The sequence below is a fragment of the Ranitomeya variabilis genome, chromosome 5 (genome assembly GCF_051348905.1).
Source record: "Ranitomeya variabilis isolate aRanVar5 chromosome 5, aRanVar5.hap1, whole genome shotgun sequence".
In the NCBI taxonomy this organism is placed as follows: domain Eukaryota; kingdom Metazoa; phylum Chordata; class Amphibia; order Anura; family Dendrobatidae; genus Ranitomeya; species Ranitomeya variabilis.
This window is the reverse complement of record NC_135236.1, coordinates 662288877-662308006: the sequence shown is the minus strand read 5'-3', so window position 1 is coordinate 662308006 and position 19130 is coordinate 662288877. Positions and strand designations below refer to the sequence as shown.

At 43.3% G+C, this 19130-nt stretch overlaps 1 protein-coding gene across 1 annotated transcript; it reads left to right on the top strand.

The window, feature by feature from the left end:
• The first annotated feature begins 5329 nt into the window (after positions 1–5329).
• LOC143776800 (patatin-like phospholipase domain-containing protein 2) lies at positions 5330–17312 on the top strand. Its single transcript, XM_077266553.1, has 9 exons — positions 5330–5626; positions 10803–11035; positions 11420–11485; positions 12061–12270; positions 13284–13344; positions 14372–14572; positions 14663–14795; positions 14887–15000; positions 15748–17312. Exons 1-9 carry the CDS (start codon positions 5344–5346, stop codon positions 16016–16018), a joined length of 1572 nt encoding a protein of 523 aa, XP_077122668.1. The 5' UTR covers positions 5330–5343; the 3' UTR covers positions 16019–17312.
• Positions 17313–19130: the final 1818 nt, after the last annotated feature.

The window sequence follows — 19130 nt, the reverse complement described above, 5'->3', positions numbered from 1 at the left end:
TTGTTAGGAGCTCTAGAAAAGAAGAGCCTGGGTAAAGTGGAACAGTGCTCTTGAGATTTGGGTCTAGTAAAGGAAGAGCACGACTCTTGAGAACAAAGTCTGGATTAAAAGGGTTTTCTCAGATTCATAAATGATTAAAATTTCAAAGTCTGTAAGATCTCATTCTCTTGATTGATGTCTTGAACCTCAACACCAGTGATAAACGTGTCAAGTTGTCAGCTCCTACCTAACCTCACCCTCTATGGCTTCCTTGCGGGCCGATGGCAGCCAACTGAAGAGTGTTGTCATGAAGGATACAAACAATAAAGCGGGAGAGGTCATTGTAGTTAGTAATATTATTACTGGAAGGGGCCAGGATCGGACAAGATTACTGGAAGTTGTCCAGGATGGAGAATATTATTATAGGAAGGGGCCCGGGATGCGTGACTTAAATAAAAGGCCCAGGACAAGGGACATTATAACATGTTGGGCATCATTATATTAGGAAGCGGCCCAGGATGGGGGACATTATTCCTGGAATGGGCCCAAGATGTGGGGAGATTATTACAGGAAGGAGCCAGGATGAGAGACATTATTACATAGGGGCAAACATGAGAGATGAGTGAACATCGTCGGCTCCCTCCTTATTCGAAAAGTTATAGCTCTTACCGAAGAAACTGCAGCGGGAACCCGGATACCTGGATCATTCCCGATAATCAGGTGTCTAGCACCACAGCTACATGTGTCATGCCTGTGTGACGGTCAAAATATATGTATGGAGAGCCTGAGTGTTGTAACTGTCACACAGCCACGACACATGCAGCTGCGGCGCCGGACACCTGATTATCGGGAATGATCCAGGTATCCGGGTTCCCGTTGCAGCTTCTTCGGTAAGCACTATATCTTGCCGAAGAAGGAGGGAGCCGACGATGTTCGCTTATCTCTAGTGTCTCCAATGTCTTTATAGGATCTAGAATGCATGCTACAAGGGCCCATACATCTGACCAACATGCAGGTGCAGGACCAGATCCAAATTTTGCACTAGGACCCACCGGACTCTAGTTACTCCACTGGACACCCACAGTTAATTTCCCAGATCTTCCCATGAGGCAAAATTTTGAATTATTTTTCTAACTTCCAAGCTAGACTGGCAACCAACAGTCAACCACTGTTACAGGTCAACACTGTGGCCTACAACATTCTCAGGACTCCAGCTCCACCAATGCTCCTTCTAATGCTTCACTTGGGGTCTTTCTTTATATCCCAGCTTCACACTTTAGCTGTACTCACTTTTTTTTGCAGGACTTTATATCACTAATCCTTCACTGAACTTCAACCACTGGCTCTGAAGACCTCTACTGTCCTAGTCCACTCCCCGATCCGAGAGATCATTCTGCATCTCATCTCTGAACTCTCTCCCGGCAGGAAAGACCTCCATACACACATGGTATTGAGGGGTTCAGCCGATAGCCTCTGGGCGCTGACAGAAGATCGTTGGGTGAAATAAGGATTTGGCATGTCCGATTTCGAGCTGCCGATCTTTTCGATGTCTAAGAGACAAGCTGCCACAAGAGATGTCTGGCAGGGGCTCTCTTTTAGAGCACGTGAGAGAATTCAGCACAGTACACACTCTTGTGTATGGGTAAGTTGGAAAACATAGCTGCCAGCCGAACCATTGTTTAGCTACAAGTGACAACAGCTATATCAGGATAAGGCCAAGTTTCAAATAAGCGTAAGGAGGTGAAGCAAAAGAAGAGTCTGAGGGCGGTTACCTTCTCAGCTCTGTGCCTGGAACCATTGAGCTGTGCTACAGGTTCCGCAGGGTGCAGACTTAGAGACTGGGACAGGAAGGATGCCGGGCAGAGAGCGGGAAAGGCATGCGTGCAAGGTACAGAGCAGCGTGAGCAGTGGTCAGAGCAGGGTGCAGCTGCGCTCTGGGAGAGAGAGCTCTCGGTCAGAGGACAAATACAGGGAGATTGCCCAGAAAGACTGCATCTTGTGAGTACATGAAAGCGGACTCTGCTGTGACTGGAGAGGGGCGCTTTGAGACCCATGCAGTGACATTAGCTCGTGCAGAGACTGTGACCCCCTGGTACCCACGGTATCAATACAGAGACTGTGACCCCTGGTACCCACGGTATCAGTGCAGGGCCCCTGATTCCTGGTGAGAGACTTAATAATAGACTGACCATCGTTTTCCTGGGATAGGCTGTGCTGTAAAAGCTAAAGACTCAGAGCCTGTGCATATCACATTAACTCCCGAAACCCCAGGCAGCAGGCTCCTAGAGACTACTCAGCCCACGGATAACAGAGAGACGACAAGTGCCGCTGTTTCTCTGTGCCTACGTTGGAGAAGACGACCCTTCGAGCAATTCCTCATCAGACTGATAAGTGTTCTTTTCTCAAGAAATCTAGCTTACTTATGTTACACTGTTTGACTCCCATATTTTTGCACTGTTTTATTGCTAGTTATTTTCCATTGCTTCCTCCCTGCGAGGAGAACCTGGTTCCTGTTATTAAACCCCTCAACTGTTGGTCTGTCTGTTCTGTGGTGACATACTCAGTACCTGCATACTATTACATTAGCAACAGTCGAAGCTCAACTTTCGCAAAGTCAATGCAATCAGTGGGGAAGCCCAGAGAGCACACCACTGCAAGGCGTTCAGATTATTATTATTTATTAATAATAATATTCTTATTTAGGGAATAGGAGGCAATTCAGCAATCAAAGTTTACTAAAATATCAAATCTGTGTTTGTAATCTATTAAAAAAAAGAAGGTATACGTACTTTGCAAAAAGTTGGGCTGAAGACCTTCCATAAAACCAACATGTTTCGAACGCTATAACGTTCTTAGTCCTGGTGTATGGACTTCTCGAAAAGTATGTATAGCTTCACCTTTTCTTAATGGATTACAAATAAAGATTTGTTATTTTAACATACCCCTGTAGCTGGATCTCCTCGATTCCTAAGGCTAAGTTCATATGTCCAGTAATCTTCCATTTGAAACATAAGCTAAAAAAAAAACGGATCCGTGTCAAATGGAAGAAAAACTAATTTAGCTATTGGTGGCTCAGTGGTTAGCACTGCAGCCTTGCAGCGCTGGAGTCCTGGGTTCAAATCCCAACAAGGACAACATCTTCAAGGAATTTGTACGTTCTCCCCGTGTTTGTGTGAGTTTCCTCCCAGTTCTCCGGTTTCCTTCCACACTCCAAAAATATACTGATAAGAAATTAGATTGTGAGTCCCAATGGGGACAGTGATGATAATGTCTGGAAAGTGCTGTGGAATTAATGGCGCTATATAAGTGAGTAAAATAAAAACTGCAATACAGAAGTATTGCAGTGCATTATTACTCAAGAGTCATTGTGTAACGCCAATGTCGGCATCCCTGCATGGCCCCTCTCCATCCTCCCGGCAGGGATGCCGACATACTGCTCCGGGCGCGCAGCGGTGTCTCCGTTCCCTGCTAAAGCTTCCTGGTCTACTGAGCCTGTGCACATCATGCAGGTCTAGTACATGATTCTTAAGCTGTCAGAATGTGCACTTTGGAAATTACCCCAGCCAATAGCTGGGTGGCATCGGGTGTATAAAGCACGCTGCCCTGTAAGGGGGCGCCTGAGCAACGCTCCCGCTTTGGTTAGTGTTGTGCAATTAGTCAGGTGTCAGGTCCCCTGTATTGTCTGAATTAGTACTGGTTTCCATAACCCCTGAAGTTTAATCCTGAATCTGAAATTGCTCTGGTGGTAACTGAGCTTGATGCTGCCTAAAGACATTCTGGTGGCACCTGAAGCTGCTTCGGAGGTGGCGCTTGAACTCTGAAGCTGCACCAGCGGCACCTGAGCCTGAAGCTGCTCTGGCAGTACCTGAACATGAGGCCACTCCGACGGTATGTGAGCCTAATGCCGAGCTGGTGATATCCTGAAGCTGCTCCAGCGATGCTGGAACCTGAACCTGAAGCTGCTCCAGCGATGCTGGAACCTGAGCTGCTCTGGCAGTACCTGAACCTGAAGTCACTCCTGAGCCTGAAGACACTCTGGTGGCACCTGAACTTGAAGCTGCACCGGCGGTACCTGAGCCTGAAGCCGCACCGACGGTACCTGAGCCTGAAGCCGCATCGGTGGTACCTGAACCTGAAGCTGCACCGGCGGTACCTGAGCCTGAAGCCGCACCGACGGTTCCTGAGCCTGAAGACACTCTGGTGGTACCTGAACCTGAGGCCGCTTCGGCAGTATCTGAAGCTGGTTCTGTCTTCCTGGCTTGTATTCCAGTATCCGAGTCTTGTCCGGTAGTGACCCAGAGCCTGTGTCTGTGATCCTGACTAGGGTTGAGTGAAACATATCGTTCATTTTCAAAAGTCGCCGACTTTTGGCAAAGTCGGGTTTCGTGAAACCCGACCCGACTCCAGCGTGGGATCGGCCACGTGGTCGGCGATCTTGGCGCCAAAGTCGCGTTTCGTATGACGCCTTCCCCGCCATTTTTTCAGCCAATTAATGAGTGTGGGCAGCGTGATGACATAGGTTCCGGCCTGGTTTCTGCGATGTCATAGAGCCATATTACCGTTTGGGCTGCAGTGATTTCCGCAGTCAAACACAACATATGCTGTGCACGGAGGGGAGAGAGAGAGAGAGAAGAGAAGAGAGAATAAATAATCCACATTGACTTGCATTGGGTCTCGTGTTCCGGTCCGGAACCCGACTTTACAGCAGAATTGGCCGATTTCACGCGATCCGACTTTCGAGAAGGTCGGGTTTCACAAAACCCAACTCGACCCTAAAAAAGCTAAAGTCGCTCAACCCTAATCCTGACCCCTGGGGTCGGCAGCTGCAGTAACAGGGACTGCCCAGGAGGGGCACCTGGCCGCTTCCTGCATGACAAGCCTGACTCCACCATTAGGAGCTTTAGTGCGCACCATGTAGCCCCTTAGCCACGCTCCTCCTGGGTGAGCCCAGGACACAGCGGCTCCACCATTCACATGTCTATTCTGCAACATATTATATGTTATGGTGCAATTAACACCCTCCCCAAATCAATAATAATACAAAAATAATATATTTACATTCCTCAACATTGAAATGTCATCAGCAATATTGATAAATTCTGGAAATCCCAGGATGGACACACAGGTCACCGGTCTGCAACTGATGGACAGAGTTATTCTATGGAGCAACCACAAATACCAGTGGGAGCAGAATGACCACACACCACGTGGTGCAACACTGGTCATGTGACTGACAGCAGTCAGGCTAGTCCCCGTGACGTCACTAGCAGGGAATCCCATGTGCGCAGGGCAAAGGCAGGTCTCGCTACTCACGCTCTGATTGGCTTTCGCAGCCAGGAGGGGGCGGGGTTATCGTATCCTTTAATGATAGCACAGCGGCGCCGCGGCTCTCCAGTCATTGCTGTGCTGAGCTCGGCTCCTCCGGCGGCTTCTCCGGCTCCGTCCTCACACACTGCTGCTATGTTTGACCGGGAGCGCGGCTGGAACGTGTCCTTCGCCGGCTGCGGCTTCCTCGGCGTCTATCATGTCGGGGTGTCCAGCTGTCTGCAGGAGAGAGCGCCGCATCTGATCACTGAGGCCGCCAGGATCTACGGAGCGTCTGCCGGAGCCCTGAACGCGGCGGCGCTGGTGTGTGGCTGCTGCCTGGGTGAGTGCTGCTCATCACCCCTCCCCGATACAGAGGACCCCCATACCTGTAGCTGGTCATACATCCCACCCATATGTCTAATGGAGACCCCCCCCCCCCCCCAACACTCAGAGCAGTCATGTGTAATACAGGGCCCCCCATATATACAGCAGAGGAGCCCCCACATACACATATCACCCAGAGCGGAGGACCCCCATATCTGTAACTCGTCATAGACCCCCCCACCCATATGTCTAATGGAGACCCCCAACACTCAGAGCAGTCATGTGTAATACCGGGCCCCCATATATACTGCAGAGGAGCCCCCACATATACATATCACCCAGAGCGGAAGACCCCCATATCTGTAACTGGTCATAGACCCCCCCCCCATATACACAGCAGAGGAGCCCCCACATATACATGTCACCCAGAGCGGAGGACCCCCATATCTGTAACTGGTCATAGACACCCCCACCCATATGTCTAATGGAGACCCCCGACACTCAGAGCAGTCATGTGTAATACAGGGCCCCCCATATATACAGCAGAGGAGCCCCCACATACACATATCACCCAGAGCGGAGGACCCCCATATCTGTAACTCGTCATAGACCCCCCCACCCATATGTCTAATGGAGACCCCCAACACTCAGAGCAGTCATGTGTAATACAGGGCCCCCCATATATACTGCAGAGGAGCCCCCACATATACATATCACCCAGAGCGGAGGACCCCCATATCTGTAACTGGTCATAGACCCCCCCATATATACAGCAGAGGAGCCCCCACATATACATATCACCAAGCACCCAGAGCGGAGGACCTCTTCTTTTGCCCCTCTATTGATGGAGGAGGATCCCCTTCTTCCTCTTACACGCTTCTATTAAAGGTGGAGGACCCCCCTGCTTCCACTCCTCTATTGATGGTGAGGGTCCCCCCTACTACGTCTCCACCTTCTATTGATGGTGGAGGACCCCCTTCTTCCCTTTCTATCAATGGCGGTGAACTCCCTTCTTCCAGCCCTCCATTGACGGTGGCGGACATCCTTTTTCCACCTTTCTATATGAATAGGAGGACCCCCTTAGCCTGTATAGACTCTCCTTACACCTAAAACTGAGACCCTCATACCACATAGAGCACATACATAGGAAATGCTTTACATATGAGACATCTATACAGTAGACCCCTCATAACACAGGTACAGCGCCCCCTCGTCCATGGCTTCGTTTGGCTTCTTACCTTATTACTCACTGGAACACATTATTATTATTTATTATTATTATTATTATTATTATTATTATTATTATTTCTATAGCACCATTGATTCCATGGTGCTGTACATGAGAAGGGGTTACATACAAGTTACAGATATCACTTACAGTAAACAAACTAACAATGACTGATACAGAGGGGCGAGGACCCTGCCCTCGCGGGCTTACATTCTACACTTAAAGAAATAATAATGCTTTTTTTTTTTTTTTTTTTTTCTATAGCGCTAACATATTCTGCAGCGCTTTACAGTTTGCACACATTATCATCTTCTTGGTAAAGGGCTAAAACCTCTTTGTTACAGACTATTATGACGGGTCTGATAGACGTGGGACCTGCCGTGGAAAGGTGGCTGATAGTGGTAGCTGATAGCCCTTCACGGGACCCTAATCTGAACACAGATCTGGGTCCCACCACTACCACACATCCAGTGGAACAGAGATAAGAGCAGAGTCCATGAAGCCGATGTGAGCAGAGCCTGGTATAGAAATTGATAACCATAATCAGTAATTTTCTCCATGTAGCATTACACATATCTACAGTTACAGTATGTGTATATGTATCTATATATTATATATTCTATTATATTATAGATTTTTATTTTTTGTTTTTTCTTATATATATTACTTGGATGTGGGAGGGCGAGGTTTAAGTGTAATGTCCTGCGAGATATATATTTTTATTTAAAACATTTATTATATGTATATTTATACAATTTATCTATTACAGAATTTAATTCAATATTTTATTTTTTAAGATCTAATTTTTTGTTCTTAAAATTGTGATTATTTTTAATAAACAAAAGTAATGTATAGAATTGTAGTGATAAAATATTATATAATATATTAAATTTTTATTTATTTTTTTCTAACCATACATGCATTGGGTGACCATTGATTTCTTCAGAGTCGGAGTCACTTCTCCAGGAACTGCTGATCTACTCAGTCTGACCTCCAGGAATGTGTAGTGTGTTGGGACCGGACTGTGATTGGCTGGTGGAGGTGAGCTGACTAGTGGGTGGACCCTCGCCCCTGCCCCAGCTGTGAGAGGGGTTACTGCTGGTCAGCTCCCAGCACCATCCTGAATCTATAGGCAATAAGGCATTCGTTAGAGCAAAGGTCCGGGGTAACTCCAGTTCATGCAGATATATGCTGTATACATATAGACTTGAATGATAGTTACCTGCACAGGTGACCTGGGTGCAGAGGTCACAGCTACATTATATGGACTTTGTGACAAATATTTACGTCTTACACTTTATTGTTCATGATGTACTGTTTTTTTTTTTTTGTTTTTTTTTATATTTTCTATATGCTTTTCCTTTTTTTTAATGTTCTAAAATATGTAAAAAGTACACAAGATATTTTATGCACAAGTACATAAAATAAAAAATTATGCCAAAATTGTATAGAACCCTCCAACGAGCCTTTTTTTTTATGTAAGCAATGAACAATACAAGGTTCACTGTGGATGAAGGGTAGATGGATGAAGGGTAGATGGATGAAGGGTAGATGGATGAAGGGTAGATGGATGAAGGGTAGATGGATGAAGGGTAGATGGATGAAGGGTAGATGGATGAAGGGTAGATGGATGAAGGGTAGATGGATGATGGGTAGATGGATGATGGGTAGATGGATGATGGGTAGATGGATGATGGGTAGATGGATGGATATTAGATAGATTATATATATTCTCACGATCAACATCTATCCCAGTATATATATATATATATATATATATATATATATATATATATATATATATATATATATATATATATATATATATATATATATATATATATATATATATATATATATATATTCCAATGCCTTGTGTCAAAAACAAAAAGGGGTTGTTCTGAATTGGAAGGAAAGGTGTGTTTTCTCTTGCAACAGCGCCACTCTAATCTGCTGGTTGTACCTGGTACTGCAATTCAGTTTCTTAAATGTGGAAAAGCTTCAGTAACAGATGCAAATCATGGACAAGAGTGGCGCTGTGTTTGCAAATAAAATACAATTATTATTTTTTTTAATTCCCTCCCCCACTTTAAAAAAAAAAAAAAAAAAAATGGCCTGCCAGAGACTTGACAGTGACTTTATCTTATGTTATAATAGGGAAGTAAGAAAATCTCCTCTAACTCCTCTGGTGATTGAGTCTGGAATTTGGCCTCCTGCTGTTTGAGCACTTTCTTATCTTTGCCCCCAGATCATGCCGGCTGGTCGGCTTTATGATAGCGGCTTTATGATAACGCTGCGCCTGTTTACTTGGCGTTTTGCACAGATTTCCAAATCTGAACTTGGTTTCAGAGATCATCCAACATTTTGCTGTCGCTGAGAGAGAACGCCGGTGAAATAAGGATAGTGGCCTGATGCGAGGACAAACAACCCCGTCCTCTGGGACACATCACTGTATTAAAGTGTATAGTCACCAGAAGTCGTGCTCTGCGGGACCCGACATGTCTGTGCTCTAAATAATCCGTCAGCAGTTTTTTAATGGGTAATCTGAGAGTAGCATAGTGTAGGGGCAGACAGTGATGTATCACCTACTAGGCTGTATGCTGCTGTTTCCATAAAATCAGTGTTTTATCAGCAGGAGATTATAACTACAAGACTAGATGTCTGCTGCCTCCTAGTCCAACCACACCCCGAGCACTGAGTGGCTTCTTTCTGTGAAAGCTGCCAATTGGAGGTGTGTGTGTGTTTGGGGGGGGGGGGGGGGGGATTATATACAGCTGCTAAATCTGCAGCAGAAAGAAACTGATTGTTTCAGGATGACAGCAAGCAGCCCAACAATTGGCACATCACTGGAATCAGGGTCTCTGCCCCTATGTGTTGCTGCTCTCAGATTACATAGAGAAAAAATTAGGTATTTATAGGCTCACACCAGTGTAATACTTCATTTCACCTGTGGTGGCGCTGCAGGAAAAGTAGATGGTAGCTGATTGCTTGGAGTCCCTAAAACCTTAGGGGACTATTGTAATAAAAGGGGTCCAAAGTGAGCAGATGGGCACAGTTATAGTATCGGACGAGATGAGCAGGGACCCCCGTCCTGATATGCACAATGGTTAATATTTATTTGGCAATTTTATGAAATTGAGGAAACTGCTCTCGCTCTCATTCTCTGACCATCCAAAAATCTTGAATGTTTGACCCCACAAAGTGCAGATATAAATATCGGTGACCTCTGACTGTGGGACCCTGTTATCTATGAGCCGACCTCAAGTTCACTACCGGAGGTCACTGCAGGTCACAAACATGCGTGAGAACAGTGGATAATCTCTGAGCCGCTTATTCAGACATTCGTGACTCGGGGACGAGTTCTATCTGTGTTTTTCAAGAATAGAATGTCTGTTTTTATTTATTTTATCTTGTTTTTTTTGGTCTGTTTTTGAGTGATGTGCGTCTTGACACAATGAGTCTATGAAGAGGAAAAAACAAACTGGGCAACATGGGTGTTGCCCAAGAAAAATAAACAATTAAACGTGGAATGATTTTTTTTATTTTTTTATTATTAGGATTTTTTATTAGGATTTTTTATTACGATTTTTTTAAATGATTTTTATAAAGCAAAATCCTAAAAATATAATATACTAATAAAATAATAAAAAATATTATAAAATATATTTTATATTGGGAGTTATTTTTATTATGATTGTTATATTATATTCATGATTTTTATATTCTGCCGATTTATATCTTAAAAATAATAAAAGATCATACTAAAATATATATATATATATATATATATATATATATATATATATATATATATATATATATATATATATATATATATATATATATATATATATATATATTTATATAATTTTATTATTATAATAAAATCCTAAATTTGTATTTTTTAATTTATTTTAGATTTTCAGATTTTTAAAACTCGACCGTTATTTTTTTGTCTTTGTAGCCGACTGTTGTTCAGATGTGATGGAAGTGGCGAAGGAAGCCAGGAAGAGGAATCTGGGGCCGCTACATCCTTCTTTTAACTTGGTCAAGATCCTAAAGAACGGGCTGTACAGAAACCTCCCTGAAAATGCCCACGAGTTGGCGTCGGGGAAACTCTGCATATCGCTCACCCGGGTCTCGGACGGGGAGAACGTGCTGGTGTCTGATTTCGGCTCTAAAGAGGAGCTAATCCAGGTATGGCTGACGACATGGGGAGCTGAATTCTTACTGGACTCTTCCTGATGGCTGAGAGGGGGTGGGGCTTAGTGTTCTATTTTTTATTTCCTGTGGGGAGAGGCTCCTGCTGCAGACAGTTGGTGATCTCTGAATGGAGAAATGGTACAATTTTCTATATATTCATCATTTTGTCTATTAAAAGATTTTAGATTAAAGGTGAGGAGGAGTAAGAGCTTAATTCCTACATCTACCTGATAGTCCAATTGCTTAGCATCTTTTCAGAGATTGGAAACCCTATTGATCTTTTATGTAATCTGTGGTGTTTGTGTACGTGACCGTGAGTGTTAAACTGATAAAGAAAATCAAATATATCCTCCTGACTCCTTTACCCTTTTCCCATAGGCCTTAGTATGCAGCGCTTTTGTCCCCATTTACTGTGGGATCATCCCGCCGACATTCAGAGGAGTGGTAAGTGTTCTTATCTGAGAAGGACTCGGCTAAATTAGGCGTAATAAACCCTTAACGGAATGAAGCCAAATATTGTGCAGAAAGCAGATCTATAGATTTAAAGCCCTGGTTAAACAATCCTGAAAATTGCCTTCAAGAACTATGATCCCGGCCAATCTCAAAATAAAGACTCGTCCTCCTATGGCAGATTACATGAATGGCCCGTCAGATGTTTGTGAGTTAAATGATCATCAGGGAGCATTCAGATGGGACTTTAGTGATAAGTGCCACAAACTAAAAAAAATAACTAAAAAGAAATAAATACATATTTACTATTCTTATTAAAATAATAATAAAATATTATTATTTTATTTTTATTTATTTTATTATATTTTATTATTATTTTATTTTATTACTATTATTATTATTTTATTTTTATTTTCATTAATTTGTGTATTTTTTTTTTATAAATAAAATACTAAACCTAATTAAAATTAATAATAATTATTGATATAGTATATAAATTGGTAAAATACTATTTTTAATTATATTATAACTTTTTTTATTTTTTCCTTAATTTCGCTTTTCCTCTGCAGCGTTATGTCGACGGTGGAATTAGCAATAATTTGCCTGAATACGAGTTGAAGAACACAATCACGGTCTCTCCGTTCTCTGGGGAATCTGATATTTGCCCGAGAGACAACTCGACCAATTTCCACGAGCTTCGAGTGACCAACACCAGCATCCAGTTCAGCCTGGAGAATCTTTACCGATTGACCCGCGCCCTCTTTCCACCTGAACCTAAAGTAAGGAACAAAATCGTCTTGTCTTACACAATTTCTTTTTATTGCAAAGGCTTCGGACGCTTACCATCATAACATTAATGGCGTTTCGCTAGAATCTGTGACATCTTTTTATTAGGAATGTTTCATGAGCAAATTACTTGTTTAAATCAGGTTACATTAAATCCATTTTTATTCATTTAAAAAAAAAAAATTGCAATTGAGACAATTTTAGACTCCTACTTCTTGTTAGTACAGGAAATGCACATGAACATTAGCTGCAATGAGCAGACTCCTCCCCCTATCGTTTGTGTTAAGCATCTAATGAGCGTGTGCAAAGGTGATTATGAAAGGATGAAGAATAGGGGAGTTGTGACTTTTGGATCCTGTGCGATCAGTTATCTAAACCTGCCTCTGATTATGAGATTTCCAGAAAAGTTTCAGAAGGTATCAGTCTAAAATAGTCCCAATGGCCAGTATGAAAATTATGCTTCAGGCCTGTTGTGTTGAGTAATATGACCAGTGACTACCTCCAATCATAGACATGCCAATGTGACTGCTAATAACCTCTTTTATGAGCACAACCTATTTTTCAGGATCTTGTGGACTTCCTAACGAGACACTCACCCACCCCCTTCCCCTACAATTGGTGAAACCTTTTTAAGTGATATTTTTACTGAGTAAAATGTTACATGGTGAACAGGGAAGGAAAATCTGACCACCTCCTCCTTGTAATCTAATAGGGAAATGGGTTTTCTAAAGTTGACTACCCAAGTAAATGAAAAATACAATCAAATGACTTTGCTCTTGGTCAGGTTGTAGGTTGGTCACCCATTTGTTTTGAAGCTGTGCCTTGTAATACTGCACTTCTCCTGCGGGGGCAGTGTCTCATTTAGTAGGATGTAAAGTTTCATGATCTACCACCTCTTAGCCATGACTTGACAAATTTTTTTAATTTTTTTTTTTTTTTTAATTGAATTTGAGTTGTCGGCACATATTTGTTCACCATATTTCATGGTCCTAATTTGTTTTCACAGGTTCTGTTAGAGATGTGTCAACAGGGCTACAATGACGCACTCAGATTCCTAAAAGACAACAGTACGTGTTATTACTTTTTTTTTTTTTTTTTTTTTTTTTTTATAATTATCCTGACTCCACCCATACCGCAGGATCCCGTATTTGCTTTGTGGCTTTTATTGATGTAATGCTCTTGGATAGAAAACCGTAATATACGTTTTCATATTGCGATGCATTGACTACAGCTGGCCCTGTATATGCTTCTTTGAGCTGCACCCTCCTTGCTACTCAAGGGGGCGCCACTGAGGTCGGTGTGACAGTTTATCAATAATCAATCTATAGCTGTATTGGTTACTCATTGTAATGCTGCTGTTTAGTCACTGTATGTTGGTATTATTTCTGTGCACTGTGGCGGTATTAAGCATTTTCTTATTGTGCCACAGTGAATGGTGAATCTATATAGGATCACTATATATAGCTCCTGATAAGTCACTGGGGGACAGATTTATTAAAAACAATCAAAGATAAATATTGTTGCCCATAGCAACCAATCACCGCTACATACTAAGTAGGTGCCATCTGTGTCATTTATATTCTAGTATGTGATCTGCCTCGATCAGCAGCGACTAGCACGCGCTCCGATCACTGCTGATTAACTCCTAATACTGCTGTCAATGGCACGATCACAGTAAGGCCTACCATAACATGGTCACCGGTAGCTGATGGGTTGCTATGGCAGCAGGAGGCCTGTTGAAGGGCCGACCATAGTCACCATCTTGGTGATCCTATGAAGTCCATCCACTGTTGGTGGGGCTTTCACATTGTGTTCAGGCACTTGTTCAGTGGCTCCGTTAGGGCTCATGTCTGAATCCCGTGCGAAACGGCATGAATAAAATACTGAATAACCTTCGGTACAGCGGCTGATACAAAACTACTACTCAATATGCTAGGAGTTGTAGTTTCTGAACACCTGGGAAGATGCCAAGTAGAGTCCTCTGCCATATATTCTTCCTAATAAACCCAGAAGTAGGAAGGAGCAAAAATTGATTTTTTTTTCCTTTTTTTATTTAATTTTTTTTTATTATTTATTAAATATTTTTTTTTATAGATCTTTTAAAAGCCCCATCTCCCCATTTGGATGTTCAGCTAAAGCAGGAAGGTTTGGGGTCTGTCTGCAACAGCCCAGAGTGTACCGTAGCCCCCCGCCCTAAGGAGGCGAAGAAGGAAAGTGACAAAACGGCGGTGAAAAAAGCGCGCTGGCCGCTAGATAGGAGAATAATGGAAAAACTGCCTCCTACTCTATACAGCGGTAATGGCGCCCCCCCCACACCCCCCATCATTAATTACATTCTTTATCCACCAGATTATAAAATCGCTACTTATTTTTAATTTTATTTAGCTTTACAAGAAGCCTGCAAGGAGAATGAAGGCCTCTACAATCAGATCACCAGCCTCTTGCCCATGCGGGTGGCCTCCTATATGGCTCTGCCTTGTACTCTGCCTCTGGAATCTGCCTATTCGATGGCTCTAAGGTGAGCACTAGGGAGCGCCATACTGTGGGTGTAAAGACCCAGTCGTGGTGATCACACTAATTTTGCGTCTATACACCGCACCTGTGTGTAGGTTAGTGGACTGGTTCCCTGATATCCCAGATGATGTTCGTTGGATGCAGAAGACTGTGCGTTCTGTTGCTGGAACGGTCTACCGCCAAGCGAGGAAGAGGCTGCTACCAGCAAGGTAGGTGGACGTGGCCTGATGTTCCATGAGCTTAGAGGGGATGTCCAGATTGGTGAAAACCTTTAATCTCCAACAACTGTCCAGTTTTGGAATTGGGTTTCATTTCTTGGACCACTATAGTCTGCTGATATGGGGAGAGGTAGTCCATTGAAACCATTGATAGTCCAGATCCTTAAAAGCGTTTTGCTCTTTTAAAGGGTTGAAGGAGGCCTTGAACAGGGGACCACCTATTATGGATTCAAGATGTCCTCATACGTCATGTCTGGTTAGATGACCCGCTTTACCAGAAGATCTAGAAGGACATCTTGAATCCATATTGGGTGAAGGCCTTTCCTTGGCTTTCTAAGATGTCCCTGTAGGCTTTCTGATAAGGAACTCCTCTAGCCAGACATATCTCCAATGATGACATCTTGGGTCCACAGAGGGTAGTCCCCTATGGCATCAAAAAATGTTGTCTTTACAGATGTCCTGTGAGTACATTTTTTGAGTCTTTTAGATGGTGGTCTTCCAAGATGAACCCCCTATAGCAAACCAGTAGAACAGTGTGCAAGGTTCTGTGTGTGACTCCTCCATGTATGCCCCACTGATTGTAGACATGCTCATAAAGGAGGTGTTCAGCATTTGAGAAAAATAGCTTTTCGATCACAGCAACTCATCAAAAAACTAAATAAAAAGATATTAACACATTGTATATAGACCCCCATCATGGTACCACTAAAAAGCATTCATTTTTCTTCTGTCCTACAGACCACCAGTTCGGAGCACCTTGAGGAAGTGTCTGAGCCTACCGGCTCCATTCCACCAGACGTCGTCTAATCTGTTCCCCAATAACTACTCTTCCATGGACCTCGAGAGCTGGGTGTTTGATTTCTCCTGCCCTATGAATTCGGAGGACTCCGTTGTCCACACGGCAAAATGTGGCTTTCCTTCCTTCATTGCTGATGACTCGGGAGTGGAGATGAGCCTCTCTGTTCTCTCCGTTGAAGATGTAGATAATTCTTCAGAACTCAGTTTCTAGGTTTTACTGGAAATAAGATTTATCTCGCATGGTGCTGGGATCTCCAGAGGGGAAAAAACCCTTCTCTACCCATGTCTAGGGAGGAGGACGCTCTCCGGCCACTGACCTGTGATCCATCTACTATGGTGCAAGACCCCGTCCTCTGTTTTGAACGACACTTGGTGACTTCACCTTACGTTTTCACATTAAAGGGCTAATTACTATTATAAAACTTCCAAAAAACAGTGCCAGGTTTTGTGCGGTATTGATGCGTGGGTGACGGGAGTTGCAATACCAAACACAACCTGTGGACAGGGGCGGCGCTATTTTGGTAAAAAGCAGTCAGTTTTCGAAACTGTGCCCTTTTCTTGGTCGCACAGCCTGATGTGATTCTTCCTACCGTTAATAAGTTGTGACTATTTTTGATCTTTGCTGGACCCTGAAGAACGCACACTATCTACAGTTGTCCTCCTTGGCTATATGGATGTGCAGTGTAAAGACGTCCTGTCTGGGATTAAAAACTGCAGCACATATGCATAGGTTGTCAGGATTTGCAGCCCCACTGCTGTGAATAGAACTGGACTGCAATACCACACACAACCTAAGGACCAGGGTGGCGCTATTTCTTATAGAAAAATATATTTTTCTACTCTTAGGGCAATGTCTTGAATATTTTTGTACAATAACAAGGGTAGACGTTTACATAGGAGTCGTTTTGGGGAACATATTGATAGGTTCCATACACTTTCACAAGCTGCCTCTGTAATAATGGTAAAATTGGTGTTAAAAAAAAGCTGAATTTTTGTATTTTAATGATCAAAGACAAAAAAAATCCCTTTTTTGTACTTTATATTTTTAGCCCTTTTTTTTTTGTATATGCCTCCAGCGTTCCTGCAATGTGCGTCCTGTGAAGGGTATTAATTATGGGGGAAAAGTCAATGGAGAACCTGTAGCATCTGTTTTTAAAGGGGTTATCTGGGACTAGTGAAAGTCATCATGAATATATTAAATATCTTTAATTAGCATATCACGCTCGTTTAGGCTAGCAAGGTAACGACCATAGTAAATTACAATGGCTTCCATCTTGTTATACCTGTCCCAGAATATTAATTGGATGAGTAGCTGCGAGCGTTTTTTTGCTGCGGCGCTTCCTACCACACATGCTCATAAGAGCCCATCCTATTCCTATCCTAGGGCTGGTTTTTGTTACTATGTGATTAGGAGATTTTCCATTTAAAGGTATAACATTTATTCAGAATGCCTCCCTCACCCTCCCCCCTTTCCTCTGGGAAAACCCCTTTAAAAAAAAACAAAACTCTGACCCTCATGATGTACTAAAACCTGAAATGAGCTTTGACACGGGTAGCCCATGGGTTTAAAGGGGTTGTCTGGTGAAAACTTAATTGGTGGGGGCCCTCGTTGATCAGCATCCTCATTAGAAGGGAGTGGCAGTGCGCCTGATTGACCACTGATCCATTCATTGCTAAGAGATGCTCCCGTCTATTTCTGGCCGCCCCATAGAGAATGAATGGAGCGGTGGTCGGGGGTCTGACCTGTTTCTTCATTCTAGTGAGGATGAAAGTGTCCTGTTGGGGATACATTTTACAGGACGCCCTTAGATTAACCCCTTTTTAAAAGGTTGTAGGTGGTAGTATAACTCGACCCTATTGTAAGTGTACGGAGCTGCAATACCAGGCGCCACCTATGGACTGGTGTGGCGCTATTTCGGGTAGAAAGCCACCGTGTTTAGTCTAATCCATTAGGTTGGTTTCAAATGGACCATGCTTGTATGGGAATACCCAGCCTGACCACCGCTGCCGTGAGGAAACCCGGCGGCCGTCAGGCTGGATATTCCCATATGAGCATAGTCCATGTGACACCGGCCTAATACATGATGAACCAGAGGCCTACAGCTCGCCCATGGTAAGACTGTCCTTGTTGCCCGTAGCAACCAATCACAGTGCAGCTTTCGTTTGTAAAACTGGTTTGAAAAGATGAAAGCTTTCATGTGATTGGTTACTATAGGCATCAAGGACAGACTTACTGTTGGCATCTCCATGAGCTAACTGTAAGACTGCCTTTGTTGCCAATAGCAACCAATCATGGCACAGCTTTAATTTTTTTTTCAAAGCTTCTTTAGAAATGACCGTTGCTATGGGCAACAAGGCTGTCTACAGTTTTGATAAATCTGTCCCATAATAGGTTGTAAATGTAAGAAAAATAAAGTGGGGGGACATGGTGGAGTGGACCAAAAACGAACCCTTTTGGACGAACATGTCTCAAATTGGTTAAAAAAAAAAAAAGGGACAAATTTGGGAAGAGCTTGTAAATCTGAAATGGCCGCCTGCCAGTCACACACAGCGGCGGCCGCCATATTGTTCGGTGGTGATATTCTCGCTAGTCCAGCCTTTCTTTTGGTCACTGTGTGCCTCCATTTTGACTTTTGAATGAAGGCGTTGGCTGCCTCACAAGTCACATTGTGTATTGGGCCTGGTTGAAGGCATTGTATGACCACACACAAATATGGCTGCCTTTATGCAGTAATGGCTCCACTCTCCTCCCATGGGATGCGTCGGTATTGTAGCGAAGCTTCACTTTGAGGCTGAGTTTCAGTACCACACATGGCCCGCTGGTGTCAATTCTAGAAAGTCAGCCCTTTTTTTTGCTAAAAAAACCCTTTAAGATGTGTTTGTTTTTTTTGTTTTTTTATTACTGCTGCTTTACATCTGACCCGACAGGTGCTGAACGCTTACTTTAAGCACACAAGTTGCCAGCGTTTTGCGGGCAGTCTTCCAGTTTACAATGTACCTCGCATATGCACAAAGTACCTCACTCGGCCATTGTCGGCCTCCATGGTGCAGGGGAAGCTTCCGGTACATCTCCCGCTCTACATACTTTACCATTCTTGATTACTGGACTTCTGTGTAACGTAACACTTAAAAGAGTATTCCCATCTGAAAGATCATATCCAAATATGTAGTAGGTGTAATATTAGAAAATCCCTTCAATTAGAAATGTATAGTTCTTCTGATTACCCCATGTGCAGGGCATTGCAGTATCCATGGTTATGACAACTTAAAGCTAACTGTCACTTGTAACCATGGATTCCTGGGTATTGCAAAGCCCTGCACAT

Bases quoted from the DNA above. Each gene is read 5' to 3' on its own strand.
- LOC143776800 (XM_077266553.1), top strand. From the start codon at position 5,344: ATGATAGCACAGCGGCGCCGCGGCTCTCCAGTCATTGCTGTGCTGAGC. The intron at 11,486-12,060 runs GTAAGTGTTCTT...TTTCCTCTGCAG, and splicing joins CGCCGACATTCAGAGGAGTG to CGTTATGTCGACGGTGGAAT. The intron at 14,573-14,662 runs GTAATGGCGCCC...AATTTTATTTAG, and splicing joins GCCTCCTACTCTATACAGCG to CTTTACAAGAAGCCTGCAAG.